Genomic DNA, 27,594 nt, shown 5'->3' on the forward strand with positions numbered 1-27,594 from the left:
CTGCCCCAGGGCCTCTACTCCAGAAGTGCAGACCCCTCCCCAGCTACCCTAGCACCCTTCCCTTAGCTGCCCAGACCCTACCCGCAACTGCCCAGGGGCCCCTCCTCCAGATCACCTGCTCCAGCTGCTCCCCTGGCAATGGACTGCAGCCTGAGACACACCCACTCAGTCTTCCTGAAACCCTGACCCCCAGAAACAATCCCAGAAAGACAAAAAATGAATGTTGCTTCAAGCCATAACGTTTCACAGTGGTCTCTTACACAACAGTAGATAACTGGAAGAGACACTGCGAAGGGGAAAACAAAGCGAGATAATAAAAATGTGAAAACAAGAGACAGACATATCTCTGAGACTAGCAGCTTCACGGAGAACAGGACCAAAGAGATAAAAACGTCTGAAGGACAAGAATTCCTCGTGGCTTACTTCCAACTCATAATGAGGGACTTGGTTTCTTCCAATCTGTTCATTTTGCCAAACAAACTCAAGAAAAACTTAGTATTTGAAATCGGTTGAGACCCATGTGAAGTAATACAAAATTGAAATAAAATCATTTTGAATAGATGCAAATACACAGCCATCGGTCATTTCGACCAGGATCTCCAGGAAGAATTTCTGCCTGACCTGTTTTAACAAACACCCAAGACTCATTTGTAATGAGAAGCTCCTATTTACATGCAACTCTTGTTCTAAAAGTCTTTCAAGGTTTTCTGCCTTGAGAATGCGAAATTTGCCTGTTCTTTTCTTGTTTACCTGTCAATGTGCTTAGCAAACACTTTACATTTGGATGATACAATGATAGACCTCAATCCAGCTCTTGCCAATTTTTCAGAAATTTGGGGGGAAAAAAACAACAGCAGACATCCAAATTAATGAGGTTTTATAAAACCCAGCACACAAGCAGCTCTTGTCTAAAGGTTTGCGTAAAACAAAGGCCCTTCTGTGATTATGTTCCCACAACAAAGTGCTACTTCCTAATTAAACCTACACAGAGTATAAAGCACTGCTTCAAAAAGCAGCCTTTATCTTCAATGCCATAGAAAATGTTTCCTCTTTTTACGAAACACACTTTGTCTTCTAAAGGGACATTACACATTTTTACTCACAAGTCGGGCCACTCTCAGGGAAAATTTTGCCCAGGTTGAAACATTTTTGAAGGGGATTACTAAACATTGATGCATTTTCCTGCTTCTTGACCAAAAATCACGTGAGGGGGCACCCAGATTTACCATGCAAGGAGTGTTGATACTCCGCCCCATTCCCAGGGGAGAGGACCCTGCTGGGTGACAAAGACAAGAGGGGTTTAGGAAGAACCCAGACAGACGCTCCCAAGGCAGGAGGAAATTGTCAGAGTGCCTGCCAGTCTCCCCATGAAACCATAACAGAGAGGGAACAATCGTGGGAGACCAGAACAAAGGAGGGGAGACTCCCTGGACGGTGTGGAAGGAGATGGAAGTCACAGCGTCCAGCCCCAGGGGCAGCTGTACGGCCATGCGACTCTGGGCAAGCCAGTGGACCACACTCTGCACTGCTACCTCCTAATCTCCAAGAAGGGGGCCATCTCCTCTCCAGGACTATCAGAGATGAAATAATATGAACAAGAAAAAATGCTGTAGAGTCTACAAACTATACCTGTGTAGATACATGTATGTGTGTGTGTGTGTGTGTGTATATGAGATGGTTGGATGGCATCACCTACTCTATGGACATGAGTTTGAGCAAACTCTGGGAGATAGTGAAGGACAAGGAAGCCTCCCGTGCGGCAGTCCATGGGGTCACAAAGAGTCAGACACAACTTAGCGACTGAACAACAGCAGCAATATACACACACCTATATATACACACACAGTACATGAGTGTACAATACACAGGCTGAGCATTCATGTACATGTATTAATAGACTGAAGGCAAAAGGAGGCAAAGAGATTGAAGGCAAAAGAAGAAAAGGGTGGCAGAGGACGAGATGGTTGGATGGCATCACCAACTCAATGGATACAAACTCGAGCAAACTCCAGGAGATAGTGAAGGACAGGGAAGCCTCGCGTGCTGCAGTCCATGCGGTCACAAAGAGTCAGACATGACTTAGCGACTGAACAAGAAGAACATTAATAGATTCTATATGGTACATAGATAATATATTGTGTATATTCTATATACACCATTACTAAACTCTATACTATTCTAAATTCTAAAATACTAAATTATATATATTATATATAGATTATGTACTACATGTACTGTTTAATCTATATACTATGTATAGATTCCTTACATATAACTGTATATATGAATACATGTATAGATCCCTCTACACAACAGGCAGTGAATGTTTCTTTTAAAAGAAATACTCAAAACTAACTAGAAACGTGCATTCTGAGCCTTGGAAATGATCTGGCCACACTGCACTCCTTCACTGGCATGTACTCTTTTTTCACTGAAACCTCAAGTTATTACCCATAACAGAGAAGCCACCAAAATGTCAGGCGTAAACTGTTGTGCAAATGATGGGTAAGCCCTAGAACAGAATGTTAGTGGAGCTTTAAAATGATTCATAATGATTTCAGTTATATTGGGAAATGATCATGCTATAAAGTTAAATAAAACATCAGGACACAAACATATGTGTCACAAACCTTAGCCAGCCAGAGGGTTGATATTGTCCAAGAATGCAGATAGTCATGAGTTCTACCCTTGAATTACTTCAACTCAGCCTCAGTTCATCATTTGTCAAAAGGAGCTAATGGGGAACCAGACTCATGTGTGATCATGAGGGTTCCAGGAGCCAGTTCAGGATGAAGGTGCTGCAGGACACCTGGCCCGGAGGAATAGGAAATAAAAACGCTAATTTCACTTCGCATGTTTTCAAGGTTCACCCATGCTGAAGCATATATATCACCACTGTTCCCTTTTTAAGGCAAAAGGATTCATTCGATGTAGAGAGCACATTTTGTTCATCCTTTCATTGTTGATAGACACCTGGTTCCTTTTACCTTCCAGCTATTGTGAATAGGCTGCGATAACACATGGGTGTTCGAATATAATATCATTTTGAATTCCTACTTTCAATTCCTCTGAGGCTCTATCTAGAAGTGGAATTGCTGGAGCATATGGAAATGCTCTGTTTAAGGATACTGTTTCCATAGTACTGCACCATTTGATGTTTCCAACCTGCCCTGCACAAGGGTTCTAACTTCTCCATACCCTCACCAATCCTTATTTTCTGTTTTTTTTTTTTTTTAACAGCCATGTTGATGGGTATGAAGTGGTATCTCATTGTGGATTTTCATTTCCACAGTGTCAAAAGATGTTGAGCATCTTTTCATCGGCCCAGCATCCTAACATAGAGTATCTCACACTGGAAATCCTTGAGTTATTCAGTTGAAAAATACTACCATAGGAATCCATTTAAATATGTTTAATAGAATATATACAGTTTCATATAATTAACAATTAAAAGAATCCTGACAGTCATAAAATTCAAGATCTATCAAATGTGCATGCTCCCTATCTCAGAATGATATCTTTAAATTTTTAAGTTATCACAAAGGATCCCTGGCTTGTGTCAGTGGTAAAACACCATGGAACATATTCTTAAGTCACTGGACAGTGAGCAATAGTTTATGACTGGACACCATCCATGTGGTGGTGGTTTAGTCACTAAGTCCGACTCTTCTGACACCATGGACTGTAGCCTGCCAGGCTCCTCTGTCCATGGGATTCTCTAGGCAAGAATACTGGAGTGGGTTGCCATTTCCTCCTCCAGGACACCATCCAGGTATATGTTAGTTTTACATTTGTTAAGTGACTCATCAGTTTTTTCTTAAAACAATTCCTACAGATTGTTTTCTTTTTAAGTAAGACATTGCTAAGTATCTAACTGTAAATTCTAACATACGGTGAATCGATGAAAGAAATGAATCACAGGCATTATTTTAAAGAAGTAAAAAGATAAATTGAATCGTTCCTCCTGTAATATGTTACTAAGGCAGACACTCCACAGTTAAATCTTACTGCAAACCAAACAACATTTATGGACTTTCTGATAACACCACTTTCTATCTTTTCTTCAGTTTATCTTTCAGGTAACCGAACATTGTATACAGAAGCTAAAAACGCCATATTTTCTATAGCTGTCATCAACTAGAAAGTCAGGAACAGGATCAATGTCTTTGGCACTTGCCAACAGAATGAAGCTGACTGATTTGGTCATAAAACCTTGGAGCTGACATATTTAAGTTGCATGAACACATTTATAACATGAAGATGCTATGATCCTTGATAACATTAAGGTCTGCCTAATTTTACTTTAAAACCTGTACTTCAGAGCTTACATTTTTACAGAAGGGAAACAAAGCAGTTGATAGGTTATAGCTGATGGTTGGTTATCTTTTAATCCAGTTGTGAACCAAAAAAAGGAATGCAAAAATAAAGCACTGGTTCACAGTGATTCCACACTCACTGCCTCAGTTCTGCTGATGTCTGGGCATGCAAGACAAGCTTCTATAAATGTTAACAAGGAAGGGAGAGAAAGAGGAGGAAGAAAAGAGGAAGCAGACAGCTGTGGTCCCTGCCTTCATGGGGTGTATGATCTAGAAATTAACTAGCAGGTGGTGAATAGCTGGCCTGACAGAGAAACATACAGATTTTGACAACGGAAAAGTCATCAGAAGGTGTAACCAGTTTCACATTCTAAGAGTTGCATGTCAATGAGACCCAGGAAACAAGGATGAGAGATGGGAAAAAAAAGGAAACAGCATGACAAGGGAGTGATCCAGATGCCAATACCTAAGTGGGACCCAAAGATAGCCTTGCTTCTCATGAGACAACCAGCCCTGGATGCAACAGAGCAGCCAGGATTGCCAAGCATGGATTCTGGCCAAAAATACTTCACTGGAACGTAATCAAGTATTATAGCTGAGTTTAGTTCATGAGAAATAAAGGACATAAAGGAACATATTAAAATCACAATGAAACCACTTGACAAATCCAGAATGTGGGATATTCTACAAGACAAAAAGCCTTGTGTTTTCAAAAACTGAATATCACTTTTTAAAAACAGTGTGTGCTAAGTTGCTTCAGTCATGTCTGACTCTTTGCAACTCCATGGATGGCAGCCTGTCAGGCTCCTCTGTCCATGGGATTCTCTAGGCAAGAATACTGGAATGGGTTGCTACGCCCTCCTTCAGAGGATTTTCCTTACCCAGGGACTGAAACCGCATCTCCTGTGTCTTCTGCATTGACAGGTAGGTTCTTTACCACTAGTAACACCTGGGAAGCACCCCTCCCACCACCCCACCGAAAGGGAGAACAATTCAGGTAGAGGTTTAAGAAGCATAGTAATCAAATGCAATGTGTGTTCCTTATGGACCTTGGTTTGAAAAACAAAACCAAACCTATAAAAGACATCAGTGATTAAATCGGGACAACTGGATCTCAGTGAAGAAATAGTTACTAGGACATTGCTGTCCGCTTTGTTAGCTAATGGCACAGTGCCCATTCGTAACAAACGTCCTATTTTCTGAAGATACAAAAAACCTTGCATTGGTCCAATGTCACCATGACTGCAATTCACTTGGAAAGTGTTCCCAATGTGGCAAAATGTTTAAAAATCCCCGAATCTTGGGGGTAGTTATATGTGTGTCACAATAATACATTTGCTACATATTCAAAATATTTCCCAATAAAAATAATAAATAAATATATCTGAGAAAGGTTTGCTCAGATATAACCATCTAAACTTTTTTTAAAAAAAACTTAAAGCACAGTAGAAATTTTATATTCTGCAAAAGATGAAGAAAATTCTGAGTATTTTGTTATTTAAAATTATCTTAATTTAGAAGCTTATCTAAAAACACTAGAATTTACCTGGTGTGCTGTGCTAAGTCGCTTTAGTCATGTACGACTCTTTGCAACTCCATGCACCATAGCCCGCCAGGCTCCTCTGTCCATGGAATTCTCCAGGCAAGAATACTGGAATGGGATGCCATTTTCTACTCCAGGGGATATTCCCGACTCAGGGATCGACCGGCAGGCAGGTTCTTTACCACTAGCGCCACCTGGGAAGCCCTAGAAGCCTATATAACTCTGTCCATGACTCGGTGTGAATACGACTTAAAGACCTAAAACTGAGGCCCCTGAATTCCTCAAGCTGATTCAGTCCAACTTACGGCAGAAGCTCTCCTGTTAGGAGAAGCCAAGATCGACAAATTGCAAGATAAAAGCAGTCGAACTTGGGATTTGAAGTTTCTCTGTAAAATGTCCAGCTGTTAATTTGGCCAAACTCACATAGTATCACATTCCTAATAATGAAAATGTTGTACTTTTTTCCCTCAAAGAAGGAAAACACATTGAAAAGATGATGAGAAAACCAACATTTCCTGCAGAAGCATCCTTACCACTTAAACAAGGACGAAAAAAAAAGCCAAGGCAAAAAGGGGATTTTTGCTCTTTTCCTTTAGGTTGATTTGAAAAGGCAAAGGCATGTCATATTAATTAAGGATTTGTGGTGAAAACGCCCAGATGTATTATTTTAGTTACGTGATTCTATGAACCTGAACTTGGAAAATGTCTCTCAGCTTCACATCTTACTACCTCACTTACCATTATGATTAGAGCTCAAAAGTTCCTTACACGTGAACAAACACAGTATTGTCTTGCTTTTACTTAAAATTCTGCATATTTTGTGATTTCCCTGGTGGCTCAGATGGTAAAGAATCTCCTGCAATACAGGAGATGTAGGCTCGATCCCTGAGCTGGGAAGATCTCCTGAAGAAGGGAATAGCTGCTCACTCCAGTATTCTTGGCTGGAGAATTCCATGGCCAGAGGAGTCTTTGGGCTACAGTCCATGAGGTTACAAAGAGTTGGACATGATAGAGTGACTAACACTTTCATGTTTCACTCATTGAAAAAATTATGATTCTTCATCATGAAATCTCCAAAATTCATACTCTACACCTTTTGAACGAGTTTTCTCTTTCATTGCGTATTTCCCATGATACTGAGGAGTTCTGACCCAAGAGGAACAGAATGGAAATAAATAAGAAGGCTATGTTATGGCTTTTCCAGAGAACTGAAATAGAAATTTGACAAAAGCTGCCACCTTTCTTTTTCATCCCTTTCACTCAGATTTCTTTCCTTTTCTTTCCTTTCCCTAGAAATATTTGGGGCAACCAGGGCTCACATCGTATTTCGCTCCATTCTCCTGAGTGGTCTTGAGCAAAGCTAGGGAGATACACATGTGATCTAAGCCAATTAAACCCTGCCTTTCCTAGCTGGTGCTGAAGGCTTCCTCACTGAGCACTGGGGTGCTCACAGCTCTCATACACAGCATCAAAGAGAGTCCAGAGGTTTAATGCCTTCTCCTTCTGTTTCCAAGCCTTATTTTCTACACAGAACCCTTTACTAGAGCTGCATGGTGAAAACAGTAAGATAATAAGTTTGAAAGGCAGCAAATGGATGTGTTTTGTGCCCCCAGCAGCTGTGTGTGTGTGGACACTGGGTACCATTTGTCAAGGCATCACGGGTGGATGGATGATCAGCATCCTGACACAGTGTCCAAGAACATCAAACCACATGGGAACAATTCTATTCATCACCCCAAGGATACCTAGGCGTGATAAATGTGACAAAAACCAGTACCAAGGACAAACTCTGTGTTTCACTCAAATCCATCAAGTGAAAAAACAGTGAGACCAGGATGTAAACATGTTAGGAAACAAGTGAACTTTCCTTGTGTATAAAAAGCATTTAAAAGACGCTTGCTCCTTGGAAGAAAAGCTATGACAAACCTAGTGTATTAAAAAGCAGAGACATCACTTTGCTGACAAAGGTCCAGATGGTCAAAGCTATGATTTTTCCAGTAGTCATGAATGGATGTGAGTTTTGGACCATAAAGAAGGCTGAGCGCTGAAGAACTGATGCTTTCAAACTGTGGTTCTAGAGAAGACTCTTGAGAGTCATTTGGACAGCAAGGAGATGAAACCCAATCCTAAAGGAAATCATCCCTGAATATTCATTGGAAGGACTGATACTGAAGCTGAATCTCCAATATTTTGGCCACCTGATGCAAGATGCCAATTCATTGCAAAAGACTGAGGGCAGGAGAAGAAGGAGACAGAGGATGAGATGGTTGGATGGCATCACTGACTCAATGGACGTGAGTTTGAGCAAACTCCAGGAGATGGTGAAGGTCAGGGAAGTCTAGTGTGCTGTGGTCCATGGGGTCACCAACAGTCAGACACGACTTAGTGACTAAACAACAACAATGTGAGATTACAACCCAGCCACCCACCACCTCCTGCAGCACCTCCAGCCTCACCCACCTGCCTCAGGTCCAGCGTGATCGTGACCCAGTGGTACTCTCTCCCGTTCTGGATACTAGGACTCTGCCACCAGTTATTGGTACCGTCGATGGCGTTGGATATCGGATGCCGTTCTGTTGAAGGAAAACAAAAAACCCGCTACGCTCTCAGATTGTGGTTTAAGGTTGTTAACTCCTAAACTGTAATACAGTGGAAATGAACAGCGGTAAGGAGAACACAGGCCCATGGCTTCCTAACAGAAGTCTCCAGTAATCGTTTAGGAAGGGGTATGTTCCCACGGGGGCCCCACTTGCCTTTGGGGTTGGCGCTGCTGCCGTCGCAGACCCGGCACTGGGCATTGCGCATGGCCCGCCCAGGCACATGCTCCACCAGCTTGCAGTATGTCTCTGGCCCCTTCTCCCCGCAGGTCGCATTGGTGCTGATGTGTGCATTGCTGGCAAGGTTGAGGATGGCAGGGAACAGGCCTGAAAGTCAAAGTCACCAGATCAGCTCAGCCACTTGAAACCACAGGTCATATCACTGCATCTCACTCTGCTGGTGAAGCAGAAGTGTTAGCCACTCAGTCATGTCTGACTCTTTGCAACCCCATGGACTGTAGCCCTACAGTCTATGTAGGAGCCCTACCAGCCTCCTCTGTCCATAGCATTCTTCAGGCAAGAATACTGGAGTGGGTTGCCATTCTCTTCTCCAGGGGGTCTTCCCAACCCGGGGATCGAACCTGGGTCTCCTGCATTTTGGCAGGTGGATTCTTTACCATCTGAGCCACAGAAGATGGCCAATTTATGGTCACCAAAGGGAAAAGGGTTCTTTACCACTAGTGCCACCTGGGAAGCCCAAGTACATTAAAAAAAAAAAAAAACTCACCCTGCATCTATTAATAAGAAAATAATAATAATAACTTACTAGGTAGTCTTCCAAAGACTTTCCTCGTAAAATAGAGCTACCCTAGTGGTTCTAAGGGCTACTCTGTGGCTCAGTGGTAAAGAATCCACCTGCCAGTGCAGGAGACATGGGTTTAACCTCTGATCTGGGAAGACTGCCTGGAGGAGGAAATGGCAACCCTCTCCAGTATTCTTGCCTGGAAAATCCCATGGACAGAAAAGCCTGGCAGGCTACAGTTCATGGGGTTGCAAAGAGTTGGACACAACTGACCTACTGAAAAACAACAAATTAGCAGTTCTATCCTAGGAGAATGACTCTAATCAAATCAATAAACTCTTAGTTTCTCAACAGAAAATAGTCATAGAATATTGTATTCTAGAGTATTACTCTTAATTTTGAAACATAGCAGACTTACACAGTATACTAGGTATAAACATGTTTTTTCATTTTTAACTTAAAGTTGGTCATTTTTATCACATGCTTTTGGGATTTCCTAATTAAAAAGGCTTAATGAATAAAACAGATGTACTTTTATGTTTAATTATGCAGTTCCTCAATTTATTCTTTTTATCAACCAGTCGTTAAGACACATATTTTATGCAATAAAATGATCTAATTCTTAAAGTGACACATAATTCTTGGGAATGCTACTTAATTGGGGGGAGAAGCTGATACTTATTGTTTTTGGTACTGAGGTAAATATTAATTTTCTCCTTCCTTTATGACCACAATATTCTAGTAATCTGGTTTGAATGTATATTATGAACTGACAATTTAAAATACAATAAGTTTGAAACTGTGGAGTCACATGGAAAGAGCTGCAACGGAGTTTTCTGGGCTCTGGGTCATGTCTGTGCATTTAGATTTGCAGTACAATCAACCCTCTCCATTCCCTTCCCACAGACCAGCCAAGCGAGGAGAAGAAAAAAGGTCACAGGAACTTAGTTAACAATGCATTTCTCTGTCAACAAATCCTTTACCAGCTAACTCTAAAAATGTTCTCACTTTCTCTTTTTTTCCCTCCCCCTTCAGTTTCGAGACTCAAGAGAACTGCCCACTTCCTGCTCGGGGCTCCCCCCACCCTGACCTACAAGAGCCTTGAGTTACCGAGGGAGTCGGGGTCAGTAGGGCACCTGCTTCTCCATTCAGGAGCCTACACTCTGAGTCACTGAGAAAAAGAAGTTTAAGCTGTGTGAATATCAACATAATTTCAGTGAATAATAGCTTAACTGTAGGAACCGACAACAGGTTGCTCTTGCACTACACAGGTTTTAGAGCACCCGCGTGCGGGCTCAATTGCTCAGTCATGTCCGACTCTTTGCTCTTTGCGACCCCTTGGGCTGAAGCCCGCCAGCCTCCTCTGTCTGTGGGATTTCCCAGGCAAGAATACTGGAGAGGGTTGCCATTTCCTCCTCCAGGGGATCTTCCTGACCCAGGGATCGAACCCATGTCGCCTACATTGGTAGATGGGTGCTTCTCTGGTTGGCATTGTAAAGACACTCCTAAGCAAAAGAAAGAGAAACCCCTTCGTTAGCATGACTAAATTCAAAACTCTGTAGTGGTGCATTTGCCTTTCGCTAAAACTAAATCTTTCTTCTCAGATAAGCTCATGTTTGGGGGGAAAAAATTCACTAAAAATTATTCTTTACTTACTACATTTGCTCTCATTCCATGGTTCTAGAATAATTATTATTCCTCACTGTCTATGACCACAGCTGTGAAAGGATGAAAGAAAGCTGGAAATTTGCACTGGAGGAAGCATGTTTGAAAAAGAGTTTTTAAAAATTCCTCAGGTTGCTGAATGTTTTCAAAGACTACCGAAATACTTCAGTATTTCAGATCTCAGAGAACTTTACTCAACAGTCTGTGGTGACCTAAATGGGAAGGAAATCCAATAAAGAAGGAATATATATATACCTCAGGGCTTCCCTGGTAGCTCAGCTGGTAAAGGATCCGCCTGCAATGGGGGAGACCTGGGTTCCATCCCTGGGTTGGGAAGATCCGCTGGAGGAGGGTATGGCAACTCACTCCAGTATTCTTGCTGGAGAATCCCCATGGACAGAGGTGCCTGGCAGGCTACAGTCTATGGGGTTGCAAAGAGTCAGACACGACTGAGTGACCAAGCACAGCACTTACATACCTACAGCTGACTCACTTTGCTGTACAGCAGAAAGTAACCCAACGTTGTAAAGCAACTATACTCCAATAAAAATTCATTTTAAAAAACTAGCACTAAATACACTAACAAAAGACTACTGAAGTATTTCAATAAAGAACAACTAACATGAGTTTCAAGTAGGAGGAGAAATAGGAAACTGAATGGTGAGGTAGGGCATTGGGATCAAGAATCCACCAAGAATAAAAGTTTGATTTACACATAAAAATCGAAAGCAGAATGAGGACTATAGTTGGCACGTGGATCACGGTTTCCCATCACCTGGCCGTGCACTTAATGCATGAGACAACTGTACGCTTTTGTCAGGAGACATTATTTACTTTAGCTAATGTTACTGTGATTCGTACTTTTGCCCTCATTCGGGACACACAATGGATTCATTTTTTCATCCTATGTTTAACCAGTGGCTAAAGACTTCATAATGCCAAACCCATCAAGCGTGAAATAAATTCTTTCTCACTCACCAGCAGTTTTTTAAAATTATTTTTAAATTGGAGCATAGTTGCTTTATGATGTTGTGTTGGTTTCTGCTGTACAGCAAAGTGAGTCAGCTATAAACACACATATACCCCCTCCCTCTAAAGCCTCCCTCCCACCACCCCGCTCAACCCCTCTAGGGCATCACAGAACACCGAGCTGAGCTCCCTGTGCTGGACAGAAGCTTCCCACTAGCTAGCCGTTCTACACGTGGTGGCATATATATGCCAACATCACTCTCCCAGTCCTTCCCCCCACCCCCTCCTCCTGTCCACTCTCTACATCTGCGTCTCTACGCGTGCCCTGCAAATAGAATCATCAGTACCATTCTTCTAGATTCCACATATACGCGTTAACATACAATATTTTTTCTCTGACTTCACTCTGTATGACAGATACTAGACTTTACTTTTTAACTCTCTTTCTTCACAGTCTGTCTCCTGAGAAACCTGCACGTGTGTCAAGAAGCAACAGTTAGAACTGAATGTGGGACAGCTAACTGGTTCAAAATTAGGAAAGGAGTATGACAAGGCTGTATATTGTCACCCTGCTTATTTAACTTCTATGCGGAGCACATCAAGTGAAATGCCGGGCTGGATGAATCACAGGCAGGAATCTGGAAGAAATACCAATAATCTCAGATATGCAGATGATAAAACTCTAATGATAGAAAGTGAAGAGGAACTAAAGAGTCTCTCGATGAAGGTGAAAGAGGAGAATTTTGGAAAAGCTGGCTTAAAATTCAACATTGAAAAAAAACTAAGATCACGGCATCTGGTCCCATCACTTCATGGCAAACAGAAAGGAAAAAGTGGAAGCAGTAACAGATTTTATTTTCCTGGGCTCCAAAATCACTGCGGACAGTGACTGCAGCCAGGAAATTAAAAGATGCTTGCTCCTTGGAAGAAAAGCTACAACAAACCTAAACAAAACCAGTGTATTCAAAAGCAGAGACATCACTTTACCAACAAAGGTTCGGATAGTCAAAGCTATGATTTTTCCAGTAGTCAATACAGATGTGAGAGTTGGACCATAAAGAAGGCTGAGTGCCAAAGAATTGATGCTTTCAAATTATAGTGCTGAAGAAGACTCTTGACAGTCCCTTGGACAGCAAGGAGATAAAACCAGTCAATCCTAAAGGAAATCAACCCTGAATATTTATTGGGAGGACTGACATTGAAGCTCCAATCCTTTGGCCACCTCGTGGGAAGAGCTGACCCACTGGAAAAGACCCTGTTGCTGGGAAAGACTGATGAAGGCAAAAGGAGAAGAGGGCACAGAGAATCAGATGGTTAGATAGCATCACCGACTCGATGAACATGAATTTTAGCAAACTCTGGGAGATAGTGAAGGACAGGGAAGCCTGGCATGGTGCAGTCCATGGGGTGGCCAAGAGTCGGACAAGACTTAGTGACTGAAAAACAACAAACAATTTAATCACTGATAGCTGTTACAAAAAGTATTAAAATATTTTAGAGATTCTAAGGTCCTTTCCAGCACAGTGGGGAAAAAAATAGGTGGGAGAGAAATACCTCACAGGGGCTTGAGAAAGTCAAACCCCAGCCCCTGGGAGTTTGCCATTTAACACCCTTAACTTTTTTTCTCACACGGGGAGATGAAAAAAAATCTAATCTCAGAAAACCCAGAGGGGGTGGTGGGCAAAAGGCCTTGGAAGCATTTTCCAGTGTCCATTTCCATGGCAATGGGCTGGAGGTGTCCTTGACAAAGGCAGAGTTTCTCACTGTAAGATAAACAAGTCATGAAGACCTTGGCCCGAATATTGTAACAATTTATCAGGACTGCCTCCTCCTCCCACACAGGTTCCTTCATGCTTTTGTTTCATGATACCATGAGTTTTTATTCAACACCCAAGTTTAGTAGAAGAGACCATAGCTACAATTCATTCATTAAGAGGTTTTCTCTTTTGTTGCCACAAAACTGAAATTGAAGGATAGCAATTTAAAAGCTTTTTTTGATCAAAATCATGATTGCACACAGGCAAAGCACAACATTCACGGTTATTTTTTAATTTCAAATCATTCGTATTACCCTGGGAAGGCACTGCCTTTTCCCCTCCTTCCAAATTCTTACAGGAGGGAATTCAGCTTATTTTGTTGTTCAGTCGCTAAGTCATGTCTGACTCTTTGCAACCCCATGGACTGCAGCACACCAGGCTTCCCTGTCCTTCACTATCTCCTGGAGTTTGCTCAAATTTGTGTCGAGTCAGTGAATTCAGCTTAACATCAAAACACAAGTGCAGCTTTTGCGTGGGAAAATGAACAACTCTGCAGAATGAAAATGAAGTTGTATTTTGTTGTATCATTGATCATGTCTGCAATGTTTATATTATTTGCTTAAATACCTAAAAACATCAATTAATTTAACATTTTCTGACCAGCCATTGCTTCCAAAGACCACCAACCCTTCAAGGTCTTAGCAGTCTTAGTAATTTTCCTCCCTTCGTCTGCCATTTCTGAGCTCTATCACATAGATTTCACTTGTTTATGCTTTAAGTTTTGGCATTCTCTTTATGTTCCAATGGCTACTTCATGGGTATGCAGTCGCCCTTGGTTTAAAGCTCTGTCAAAACTGTCTGGAAGTTTTTGGTCATTTAAACAAGGACCCCCCCCCCCACTTTTCATTTCTCATCAACTCTCGTAAAATGACGTATCTGGTTCTGGATGTGCCTCCTGAATGCGTCAATCAAGGACTGTCCTCGGGAGCACCCAGGGACCTCTGGTCAAACCACCTGGCTGTGGAGACGCCCAATGCGTCACCATCTCTCACACCAGAACAATGACCCCGAGGAGGCTGCATCCACCAGATGACAGCTCCACTTAATCTAGAACATACCTAGAGGGACAGCTTACAAACAACGCAAGCATTTGCCATACTTCCACCTGAGACCAACAACAGACAAATAGACTTGATACCCAGGGTAAACACCCCAATCAAAAGTCCAGAGTCATGTTATCCTGGTATTGACCTCACTGGGGGTGATAACGCTGCATTTTCTGAGTTCTAGCACCGTTATTTTTTCAATGGTAAACTGAAAAAAACAATAGTACTAGTAGGGATTGGGCTGCCTCTTTATCCAGAAGGTGTGTGCTAAGTCCCTTCAGTCATGTCGACTCTGTGCGACTCTGTGGACTGTAGCTGCCAGGCTCCTCTGTCCATAGGGGTTCTCTGGGCAAGAATATTGGAGTGGGTAGCCAGGCTCTCCTCCAGCAGATCTTCCCGACCCAGGGATTGAACCCATGTTTCTTATATCTTCTGCACTGGCAGACAGGTTCTTTACCACTAGCTCCACCTGGAATACATACACTTAATGTGATCACTTTTCTTATTTATTTTTTTAAAGCTGTTACTGAATCAAGGATGTATATGAGAGTAGTGGTGGTCACTGTCTCCAGTTCCTGGCCTCACACTGGCTCTTCACTCAACTGCAGTTCAGATTCTATTCCTTAAATCACTCAAAGGGCCCTTGTCAAGGTCTCCATTCCCCAGCATGAGGTTCACTGGGCCCCACAATAGCTTCTGTAAACCAGGGCTTTTCTCTCTGTCTTTAAGCCCCTCTCCCTTGGCTCTCTCACGCTGCAGACTCCTAGTCTGTCCCTCTGTTACAGTGGCTTGCTGGCCATCTCTGCCAGTGATCCAGACTCTCCTGTGACCTGATGTCCCAAGAAAAAGCAGAAGAGGCAGGTCCCCCCAACAAGCGGATCCTCAGGGGGAAGCAGGAAGGTGTGTACTTTGCCCCAAAGCTATTTCCAAACACAAGAGAAGTAACACAAAGAATACGGGCTTGAGGACAGAGACTTGGGTTCTTCATCCCATGTGCCCAGCGCTTCCTTGTTGAATACAACCAAGCCCCACGTGGGTAAGGACAGAACAGGGCATCAATCATGTGGGAAGTGAACCCACTGGGCTCTGGAATGAGCGGAATCTTAACAGTGGCTGAAATAAAAAATGTACAAGCCTCCCAGGGGGAGGTGCGGGACCTTCCACATTTCCCCAAACCAGTCCCCCACCCCACAACCCCACCCCCCACCAGCAAGCATCACACAACCTGGGCCAAGATAGAAAAATGCTCTAGCTCCCAGTGATGAAGACACAACAGGAAAATGACGCTACGAGATAAATGAATGTGACTGAGGTGGAATGAATAGAAGATGACCCTTGGCATCCACAATTGTGATCCTTATCCTTGAGCTCTGCAGGAGATACTTGAAATTCATTCTGGGCTCAGCTGGGCACAGAGAGAGTTCAAGCAGAACTTCTCAAACATTTATCAAATCACCCAGAGATCTTGTTACAAATGCAAATATTCTGCAGGGCTGGGCTGGGCTGGGGCTAAGCTTCTTCATGGTTCAGTATCTCCCTGGGGCTGCTGCTCTGACTTCAACAGATAAAATGATCTCTTGGGATGTTTCCAGCTCTAACACAACGGGATTGGTTAATTTGGCTGAGGCTTGGCACAAAGTTCATCAGACTGATGAGTAAGATCACGCTTCCCCAGAGTGTTCTGTCACTATTTAACCAGAACTCTAGATTCCCCGTCCTATATTCACATCTTGGAGACCTTGGAAAACTATTTTTAGAGGGAACTGGGGGGCCTTGGTTAAAACCAAGGTTTTGGGCTTATTGTAAAGAAGGAAAAAAGGTCAAGGCCTCCAAACTGAAAGATGTAACATAGGAACAAGGTCCCCTTTGCGTCAACCAGGCGAGCTATTAAAGCAAACCAGGGTCTGAGTGGTGCTGCCCCTGGTGAGTTCATCCATACTGAAAGCGATGCTGTTGAAGGCACAGTGTAAGGCTTCAGGGATGTTAAAATGTAAAAAGTTTACGTACCCTCCCTGCCTAATGCTGACAGAGATCCAGCCCTCTCAGCCTATCCTGTCCTGATGCTGCTGGTCTTCTGACCCGCTGTCTTTTCATGGAGGCCTGGGGAGGGCCCTGCACAGCAGGGAGGAGGGGGCGGGCCAGAGGGGACAGCATGGCAGAGGACATCCCCTGACCACCCTGGGATCGTGCATTTGAGCTTCCGGGAGACAGTCCAGATCTAGGTGACAGATGAGAGGAGAGAATCTTAGCAAAACAGGGCCATTCTCAGAAGGAGGGGATGTCTTCCCATCCTAGTGAGCATCCCTTGTCTGATTAAATTTAAGGTTTCTCAAGTTATTTTTTGGAAAAGACCTTGATGCTGGGAAAGATTGAGGGCAGGAGGAGAAGGGGGCAACCAAGGATGGTTGGATAGCATCACAGACTCAATGGACATGAGTTTGAGCAAACTCTGGGAGGCAGTGAAGGACAGAGAAACCTGGAGTACTACAATCCACGGGTTGCAAAGAGTCAGACATGATTTAGCAACTGAACAACAACAATAATATTAATTTTCTTTCATTTTAAAAATTCTTCCCTATATATTCATTATGATAATACAGTCAGGGAAAATTTAGTCTATTTCTGCACATTCAGTTCAGTTCAGTTGCTCAGTCATATCCGACTCTTTGTGACCCCATGAATCGCAGCACACCAGGCCTCCCTGTCCATCACCAACTCCCGGAGTTCACTCAAACTCACATCCATCAAGTCCATTTCTGCACATTAGCAATGAGGAAATCAAGACCCAGCCTGGACCACATAAATAGGTAACTCTCAAATAGGCCACATTTATGTACAACTTCTCTTTTTTCTTGAATATATCTGACTTACAGTGATTCAGGTATATAGCAAAGTGATTCATTTATACATATATTAATACTTATGGGCATCAGAGAAGGACCAGATCAGCTCTCCATACATCCTAGACTTTTTACTGAAAAAGAAAAAACACTTAAGAAAAATTAACAAAGGTAATTCAAGACCAATACGCTGAACTATGAAACATTTCTGAGAGAAATTAAATCATATCAAAACAAATGATATCAAAACGAATTCATTATAATTATTTCTTATACATAGACAGGAAAACTCAATGTTGTCAGACAGCACTTCTCCCCAAATGGATCTATAGAATCACTCTAATTCCTACCAAAATCCTAGCCATCTCTTTTGTAGAAATTGACAAGCTGACACTAATGGAAATGCAAAGGACCTAGAACTGTCAAAGCAATTTCGAGAAAGTCAACAGTGTGGAATGATTTACACCCCCTAGTTCAAAACTTACTACAAAGCCAAAGGAATCCAGACAAAGTTACCTTAGGAATAGACACATGGATCAACGAAGCAACAGAGAGTCCAGAAATATATATTGAAAATCTAGCCAATTCCTTCAAATATTAATTCTGAATTATTTGAACACTGAATTTGAAATCATGTCATTTACAGAAAACCCTCTTGTGCACAAATTTTCAGGGAATGTTTGACTACGGAAAAAGAGGTACAACTCAACTTGGTCAATGATAATGGTTAAGACAAACCAACAAAGTGGGAAGCTCTAAAGGCATACTAGATGTTCTGCTCATATTTCTGGAGAGAATGGGCCATTCTTTCATTCAGTAATAAGTGATTTTTATCAAACAAACATCCATCTGTGACATAAATTCTGTGCGCCTTTGTTCTGTTCCTGAGAAGACCAGGCTGGCTTAGACCCAAGAGCCTGGAGGGGAACAGCTGTCTCCCACTTAAACAACATCCTCCACACGCAGGCAGGTAGAGTTCTTTTGAACAAAAACTCTATATATAAAAACATAACTCCAAGAGATGGCCAACAAATGCCACCAAGACTGAAGTCAATAGAGTAGTCACTGTCTTTAAACTAAAAGAAAACCCAGTGCAGTAGAAATAACCAGCGTTTTTAACCAGAACTCTCTATTTTCAGTGACATCATTTCACTGCAGTAACTTGGGCGACGGTGGTGATCAAGGCATTCAGAAACAAAAAAACTCCAAATTTGAGCTGAGGCACACAGGTAGTAGGATTCCTCAGGTACTTCTCGTGCCTGCTTGACTACAGCTCTGGGGATTCAAGGACCACTGGCCACCACAGTGTGGAACATTCTAGAAACTCAACAAATACTTTTTGAATATGTAAAGTTATGTGGTGTATGTGTGTGTAGTGTGTCTGTTGTGTATGTGGGGGGTGATGGGGGTGGGTGTTGGGGATGTAGAAGGAAGAATGGCTCTTATTTTGCTGGTGGAGCTAGGAGGGAAGTCATAAGCCAAACACTGAAAAGAACTCCTAAAAATGCAAATGACTAATCCTCACCTGAGACCACAGAAGCTGTAATCCCTGGGGCTGGGGCCTCCACATTGATGTGATTAAAATCAAACGTGCAGCCCAGAGAGAAAATGTCTGTATTAACTGTACCCTCTCTGTGAGGGCTCAGGGGAGTCACCAAACAGGTGAGCTGTGTGTTGCCATGACAGAAAAGATGCCTGGAGGAGTAGATGTCACTCAACAGGAAGTTTGGTGAGGAAGCCACCAGGAGCTCAATTTCCCTGCCTCCCCATTCCTTGCCCACCACTGGGCTGCAACATGAATTTATGTGACTGGAAGCAAGCAAAATATAGACACTAATTTCCACTGGCGCTACTTGAATCTCCCAACCATTCCTCCACTATAATTTCTCACAGAGAACATTTCTTTCTAGATATGCACTTGGACTTCCTCCATCAAGAATGTCCACTCAGAATCAAAATGAGGAAAGCCGCTGAGAACAAGGACCACAGGACACATCCTGACTTGGGGCCTGGCTGGTGGAGGATCCACTACATGTTCAGTCCATGAAGCTGAGCAGGTACATGAATGGGCAAACACAGGGGGAAAAGGAGAAAAACTGACTAGAAATGACAACAATCCCACAAGAAAACATTACTCCACAGCCCAAGAAGGTATCAAGGACTTTATGCCAGCTCCCTTAGAACAAGAGCAGTGGAGTTCCCAAAGACACTTCACAAGGTCATGAATATCTCGAACTCTCCCACCTCTAAACTTCTAGAGTGAACAAAAGTATAGCCACGAAGTCAGGGCAGAGGTGTAAAGAGCTGGAAAAACTAGACTGTGGAGAAAAACAAAGACAGAAACGCCGGAGCTGGAGATTTAGAAGGAAGGGGCTGAAGGATGGACAATGGGAATTTTGAGGATGGGAAAGAGTGCCCACCACTGGACAGAGCAATAGGGACAGGAAGTACACCAAGTGGCAGAGAGAGTTCTGGAGACAACTATTTAAATTAGAATCCCAAAAGGCCTATCTTGAAGGCTGATTGTAAAATTCCTTCCACCTCTGGCATCCAAACAGGAATAAGGTTTCCGCCCTACTAGAGGTCCTAACTCCCTCATGTGATAGTCATCTCAACAGCCAGTGATCATCTGCAGTGTCATAAAGAGGAACAAAGGCCAAAAAATCAGGGACCTTTTAAACTTATTTAATTTTTGGCTGTACCTTAGGCACTATGGGGTTCCCTGGTAGCTCAGTGGTAAACAATCTGCCTGCAATGCAGGAGGCCTGGGTTTGATCCCTGGGTCAGGGGGACCCCCTGGAGAATGGAATGGCAACCCACTCCAGTATTCTTGCCTGGAGATTCCCAGAGACAGAGGAGTCTGGTGGGTACAGTCCATGGGGTGGCAAAGAGTCAGACACGACAGAATGACTAACACTAACACACTAGGGGCCTCAGTTCCCTGATCAGACATCAAACCCGCACCCCCTGCATTGGAAGACATAGTCTTAACCACTGGACCACCAGAGACCTTTTTAAAGGAAGAAACAAAAATGGAGAGGGACGATTTGGATAAGGAGAATACAGAAAAAAAAAAAAAGAAAGGAATGGAAGATGAAACCAAGGCGACCAAAAGAATGCCATCAACTGGGAGAAACAGGAAAATAGTCTTTGGAGCGGGAAAGAATTCATGTGCTGGGCCTGAGATAACAAGATAATCACTTTTGTTGAGTAAAATCCTGCCATGACAAAGAGATTAGAAGACATTTAAACGTAGGATGTACAAAAATCAGTGTTGTGGGGTGAGGTCTTCTCCTTTCTGAAGGTCGCCTCTTAACTAAACAGGATCTGCTCAACTTAAGCATCTTCTTTAACATTGTAGAGTTTCCTGAGGCTCTGGCAGGAAGTTACAGAACAATGAAACAAAATGCAGGAAATCTTTCAGGGAATGGGAAAAGATGGGCACTTCCCAGAAACACTCTGGAGCTAAATCTGACATTCCCACCAGCAAGACAGGAGGCTCTCTGGCACAAGAGCTGGAGTCACACTGCCCGCTGGGCCAGATCAGACTTCAAAGATAAGTTCAGGAATGAAGAGATTCAGGCTTCAGATGGTTGAATCAAAAAAGGGGGAGAAAAAAAAATGCACATACACGCTGAAAATAGGATCTGATGTGTCTTCACGGCATCTTTTCTGGATTAACCTCTGAAGTAAAGGCTCACCTAGGCAGAAAGCTATCCACCACGCTGGTCTGGAATCTCACTGCTCCCATTGTCTATCTTCTGCCTCCAAGCAAGACATAAAATGGGAACAAGCTGTCCCAGAGAAAGCTCTCACCATCCAGCCTCCAGAAAACACTCTCGGGGGAAGGGTCTGTGCCGAGAAACGCTGGCTGTCACCCTCAGTATACAGGACGTGAAGATCCAATGAACCTAGCCAGAGTGTGGCATTTTACACTGAAATAGCTCCCTGGCAGGCATGTCCCAACAGAACCCAAGTTCTTGACCTTACCTAAATTACTTCAATAAGGGAGCTTCCCCCCCCCCCATTATTTTTGAAATACATTTATTTACTCAACTGTGCATGGATACACGTTAGTATTTTAGCAATAAAAAAAGTAAAAGAATTATTTGCAAGCATGGAAGTAGGCTACATACACCCTGCTAGAGAAACTGTCGCTTATCTTGTTCACCCTAACATTTCTGAGGAATATCACTAACAACTTCAGCTAAGATCTCCAAGAAGTTTTCTCTAGTTATCTCCACTTAGCTTCGTATTCAGGGTGCAGGCTTAACTTTATTCCTCAAAAATTATTTTTAACAATTAACTTTTCCTGTGTCTGCTATAGGTGTTCCAGCAATAAACCAAAATTTTTAGAAAAATAAACATACTATCCATAACTTCTAATAGTATTCTTCGCAGACTTAACCTCTCTACCTCACAAATCACCTAAATGTATTTTTAAAACTTATTTATAACTCCAGGAATAGCCCATGAAGGCTACGGTGAGCAATACTTTCAGAAGGACTGCAGTGTCAAGCAATCTATCAATGAGCTATAGTTTTTAAATCCAAAAGATCTAGGAAACAAGGCTCTAATACCTTCTGTCAAAGGCCACGTTGAAAGGGACAAGTTGGAAAGTGAAAAGTTGACAGGTGTACATGTGTATTAGTGATGCATTTAGCATCCAGCAGTGGGGATACTGAAGGAGTAGGAGAGAGGGAGGGCAGTGGAGGTGGAGATGGGAAGACTGTCTCTTGTTTTGTCAGGAAATAACTGGTACCTTCTTTATACCATTAGGAAGTGCTCAGGAGGAAGTAGGTTTTTATGAAGTAGCTCGCTTTTAAGAGTTACATGAAGAGACATCTAAGGGAAGACACTCAAGAAACTAAAAATAGTAGTTGCCTCAAAAGTAGGTGACTTAACCTTTTTATATACACCTTTTGGGTTTTGTTTTTGTTTTTTCTAATGTTGTACCATGACCATGGATTACCTATTCAAAACTATTTTTGGACATTACTTGATTCATAAATAAAGATATTAATGTCAATGTGACTCAACAAGACAGGTGGCTATTAACCACCAGGAACACTGGCAAAGCAACGTAAATGGCAACCCACTCCAGTATTCTTGCCTTGAAACTTCCATGGACAGAGGAGCCTGGCGGGCTTTATGGAGTCACAAAGAGTCAGACATGACTGAGCAACTGAGCATATTTGCAATGGACAGACACGAAGATGGGAATAAAACAGACCCCACCCTCAGGAAGTTCAGGTCAGGGGGTGAGACCGATCAGCCAGCCACTGGCTTAGCCACCAAGATAAGGACAACAATAGCAATGAGTGGCCAGAGCACCGGCAGTCCAGGGAAGGGCATGTCATAAATACTTCAGCAATGACAGGATCAGGAAGGTTTCTGCAGGGCTTAGGCCCCAAATGGGAGGCCTGTCCAGCACTGAAAATCCCATGTCACTATGAACAGGGGCACGGAGGTCCCAGGTAACGCCCCTGAGCTCTGAGCCAGTGGATCCCAGACTCCTCCTCTGGTCCCATCGGATGCTCCAATGTCATTTTTTGTGTGTGCATTATGAGGAGTTTGGGAGGCGTTAGTCCTAGCCCCATAGGGTGGTGTTTCTAGAAAAATCATGATGGTGATGGTGCTGAGGAAGGAGAGCAGGGAAGGAGGGAGAGCCAGTGGCGGAACCATCACAACATTTCATGGGAAAGACAAACAGTTCCTGAGCCTTGTCAGCAGTGGAGACAAAATAACAGAGATGGATTACACAGGTTTTCAAGAAGTCAAGTCAATAGGTCTTAACGCCCAAGTGAAGGTGGATCCAGGCTGGGGAGGATGCAGTGCAGGCGCCACAGGTAGACCGTCACCATGGACCACATGCCCGTGCTACTGACATACCCAACGCTGGGCCAACATTCTCCTGTGTTACTGCATCACATCAGTGCTCTCCATCTCACAAATCGGGAAGACTGACATCCAGAGACGCCGAGAAACTTAATCAACCTCACAGCTCATCAAAGCAACGGGGCTGGTGTTTGAATTCAAGTTGACTCCAAAACCAGACTCTAAATTTAAGACTATAGCGGGGAAGTGATAGTCTATATTTGCATGTAGTCATGTCCAAAATAGTAATAATGATGTTTGGATGGTGTTTATTGAGGGCTACCCCCAGGGTCAGGCATTGTTTTAAGCACTTTTCATTCCATCATGAACAGGCTTTCCAAGGAGGCACCATGACCACGCCCATTTTCAGATGGCGAAACCAAAGCACAGGGAGGTTAAGTAACCTGCCCAAGTTCCCACAGCTTATAAAGCCAAAGAGTAAAACGTGTAAAGCTTAAAGGCATATCTTGTTATTCCCCCCATAAAACTTACTATAGATGATAATGAGTACTTACAGAACTTTATGAAAGAAGTATTCTAAAATTGTAGAATTGTGTCTCAAAGATGATTACCTTGAAATAAGTGGTCATGTAAACATGTTACAATACTGGTGATTCTAAGAGTGGCGCAAAGCACCAAGGAACAGCCTGTGTTTATTTCCTGTCCTTGTTGCATTTGAATTCTCCATCATGCTATATTAACTACAGATGTCTGCTCTATATTTAACGTCTGGAAAAGTGGAAGAGAAAAAAGGAATGGGCCAAAGTCTGGGATACGTAGGAGGTGGGCATTGATGTTTTCATTACACAAATCATGTTTCCAACTGCTAAAATTAGTTTTTTTTTCTTGGCCCTTACTTGGGGAATATAGTTACAGTTTTTTTTTCTTGGCCCTTACTTGGGGAATACTTGGGGAATTCTTAGTTCTTGGGGAAGAAAAATGCACCTTTAAAAGCCATTCGGGTGCACACTTTGCTGGGCAGGCACATATATGCTCAATTTGAATACTACATCCTTTATGAGAATGAAGTAAATTTCCTCTAGTCATAGAAGAGAGTTTTTCCTTTATCCTTGGAATTGTCTACTTTTACTTAGAAAAGAAAAACAGTTCAAAACAAGATTTGATGAACTAACCTGTGAAGCAACTGTAATTCCATGTAATTGCCAGCTGTGGACTTAACATTATTGTTAGAAAGGTACCACCTAGTATTTTGCACTTCTAGGAATAGCTCACTTTACACAGGTTATTGGGTCACATATCATGAGATGTACAGTAGTTCAGTGTGTGCCTGAGCACTCAGTCGCGTCCAACTCTTTGGACCCCCATGGAGGGTAGCCTGCCAGCACCTCTGTCCATGGAATTTCCCAGGCAAGAATACTGGAGTGGTTTTCCATTCCCTCCTCCAGGGGATTTTCCCAACCCAGGGATAGAACTCTCTGTCTCCTGCATTGCCAGGGGATTCTTTACCACTGAGCCTCCAGAGAAGCTATGAAATAATAAAGGATTCTTAATAAGGGACTTCCCTGGTGGTCTAGTGGTTAAGACTTGGCCTTCCAATGCACGGGCTTCGGGTTCCAACCCTGGTTGGGGAATTAAGATCCCACATGCCTCTTGGCCAAAAAACCAAAACATAAAACATAAGCAATGTTGTAACAAATTCAAAAAAGACTTTAAAAATCGTCCACATGAAAAAAAAATCTTAAAAAAAAAAGAATTCCTAATAACCTAAAAGCTATTGGATGATTGTTCTAAATATATATATATATATATATATATATGAGTACCAGATAACTATCTCACTGATGATGCTAGTCAGAATTATTTTATTATTGTATTATGAGCTAATGATACTATTTCACTGGTCATTCATGCTATATATATGGGACCCCCAAATTGTATTTTAAAAAGTCAAACTCCCTCAAAGGCGCCTGTAAAGAGGGTGATGGTTGATGGGGTGGGGGTTGCAAATCTGGAAGGCAGTGTGACAGATTCAAAGGCCCTCCCGCTGTGGGTGGTTTTCCGTAGCATCTTAAAGCAGGAAAGCCCCACGGGGTCCCACTTTCTCCAAACACCATTCACAGCCGCCAAGGCCAAGTGCTGCGCCCGGAGGGGCGCGGAAAACATTCCGGGCATCTCCCTAGACCAGGACTTTCAATTCTTAGAACAATAAAGCTGAGTCCAGCTGCTCTCCCTCCAGCCTGTGGGAAACCAGGCTTTTCACTGTCAGCAATGCGAGAGAAAGGCGTTCAGCTTGCAGAGTCGCAGCCCGCTCTCCCGCAAGGCCGGCCCCTTTCTTTGCAGGCTAACTATGCAAATTCCCTGCATCCCTGCCCGCCGCGCGCGGAGAGGACGCGCAGCCATTCAAAGCCCGGTCGCCCGCTCCGGTCCAGCGCGTCCCCCGCGAATGCGCCCGGGAAAGGGACAGTCCCCTGGCTGCAGGGAGCACAGCTGGGCACGAGGCCAAACACGCATCTTTCCCACGCGGGTGCTGTGCGCTCCGCCTCCCTACTTTTGACCTGTTCCTTCCTGAGTTTTGAATAACACGTGTATCTTTGGGAGTGTGCCGGGGGTCACGGGTTGCATGCATAGACGTTTTCAAGAAATATTCGTGACCTCCCAGCCAACAAGCGGCGCCCTGAAGGATTAGTCTCTGGGGAAAGCGGGGCACGAGTGTCCGCAGAAAGGGGAGGAGGGCTTCTCGTCCTCCCGGGCAGTGACAGACGCTTTGAAAGTTGGCCGCGGATCTCTGTTCTTGGCCAACCCTGCCCCGCGAGGTTGCCAGGCATCCGAGCCCGCGCTCCCTCACCTCTAAGTGACCGCGGTCTACTCTGGGCGCGGAACAGCCGGTTCGGCCACCTCGGGGCCTGCACCCAGCGTGGCTGGTAGGCGCCCGCGGCGGGTACCCAAGCCTGCACCTCCCCGTGCGCTTCCCGCGCGCCCACCCTCCGTGAGTGGCCCGGGGACCCTCCCCGCCCCCCCCCCCCCGCGATTTTGCCGGGTCTCGGACCACTGGCTTTCTGCCGCCTGACGGTAAGCGTGCTCCGCGGACGCCTTTCCCATTCATTCCCCGCCCGCCTGCCCGCCGCGGCCCGGACCGACAGCCAGGCCCGCGCGGCTCTCTACTGGGGCCCCCGGGTCGCCAAGGCAGACCCGGGGACTCAGAGCCCGAGGCGCCGAGGAGGGGGCCGATTCCGTCTGGAGTGCGCCCTCACCCCTCTCCCGCCTGCCCGGCGACCTTTCCAGGGGCCGCGCGGGAGACCCATGTGTCGGATCCCCGGCCGGGGGTGAAGGCGGTATGCGCGCACCGACCTTGGCGCGGCCAGGCGTGGGGCTTTGTCCCGCAGCCCCCCGCCGCCTGGGGACCCAGACGCGACCCGGGCTCACCTCTCTGCTGGCCCTGGGCGGAGACCCAGAGCAGCGAGGCCAGGAGCGCCAGCCCCGCGCCGCCGTCACGCATCTCGCCGCCGCGCTCGGGTGAAAGCCGCGACCGCGCGCGGGGACTCAGCCGAGGGCGAGACTGCGCTGCCCGCCGGCCCCTCGGACACACCCCCGCCGACCTCCGCGGCGCCCGGCCCCGCCCACCGCCCTCAGCCCGCGCGGGAGACCCTCCCCCCTCCCCGGAGACCCCTCCCAGCGGAGACCTCCCCAGATCCGGGACCCCTCCCCCCGAGACCCCTCCCCACATAGACTCTCTCCCTAAAGGCGTACCCGCCCCCTCACATAGGTCCCCTCTCTCGCACGAGGGGGAACAGCCTGAGCCATCCCCAACTCCGGGGTGAGGGTCGCCCCGCCGCCGCGAGCTCCGAGTTGAGGGGGGGGGGGCAGACGGAGAAAGTGACTGGAGGAGGAGCGGGGGTGGGGGCAGATCTGCCGGCCTGGGCGGTAGATTCCGAGAAAGTATTCACCCTGCTGACCCTCACCGCCCCGCGGGGGCCGTACGGCCGACCCCAAGCCGGGACCCCCGAGCAGCCGCCACGGAGACCGCCGCACGCGGGGCGGGGGGTCGGGCTCGCCCCCAGGATGGGACCCCTGGCTCACCGACCCGCATCTCTGGCCCCCAAGGGGTGGCCTGGGCCTCCCAGGAAGGGACTGGGGCTCGTAACTACCAGCTTACCCCCTCTGCTGTTGGCAGAGGGTTTTGTGAAGCCTTTTCTAAAAAGGAGTAGTAATTCGCTTCCCACT

General features: G+C 44.7%; 1 protein-coding gene across 1 annotated transcript in view; it reads right to left on the minus strand.

The window, feature by feature from the left end:
• The window catches only part of LAMA1 (laminin subunit alpha 1), a 124,921-nt gene extending 97,909 nt beyond the window's left edge, over positions 1 to 27,012 (minus strand). Inside the window, 3 exon segments of the mRNA XM_070361981.1 lie at positions 8,320 to 8,432; positions 8,613 to 8,783; positions 26,797 to 27,012. Of these exon segments, the coding sequence (XP_070218082.1) occupies positions 8,320 to 8,432; positions 8,613 to 8,783; positions 26,797 to 26,869 (357 nt within the window). The 5' untranslated portion in view covers positions 26,870 to 27,012.
• Positions 27,013 to 27,594: the final 582 nt, after the last annotated feature.

The sequence above is a fragment of the Bos mutus genome, chromosome 24, assembly GCF_027580195.1.
Source record: "Bos mutus isolate GX-2022 chromosome 24, NWIPB_WYAK_1.1, whole genome shotgun sequence".
In the NCBI taxonomy this organism is placed as follows: Eukaryota; Metazoa; Chordata; class Mammalia; order Artiodactyla; family Bovidae; genus Bos; species Bos mutus.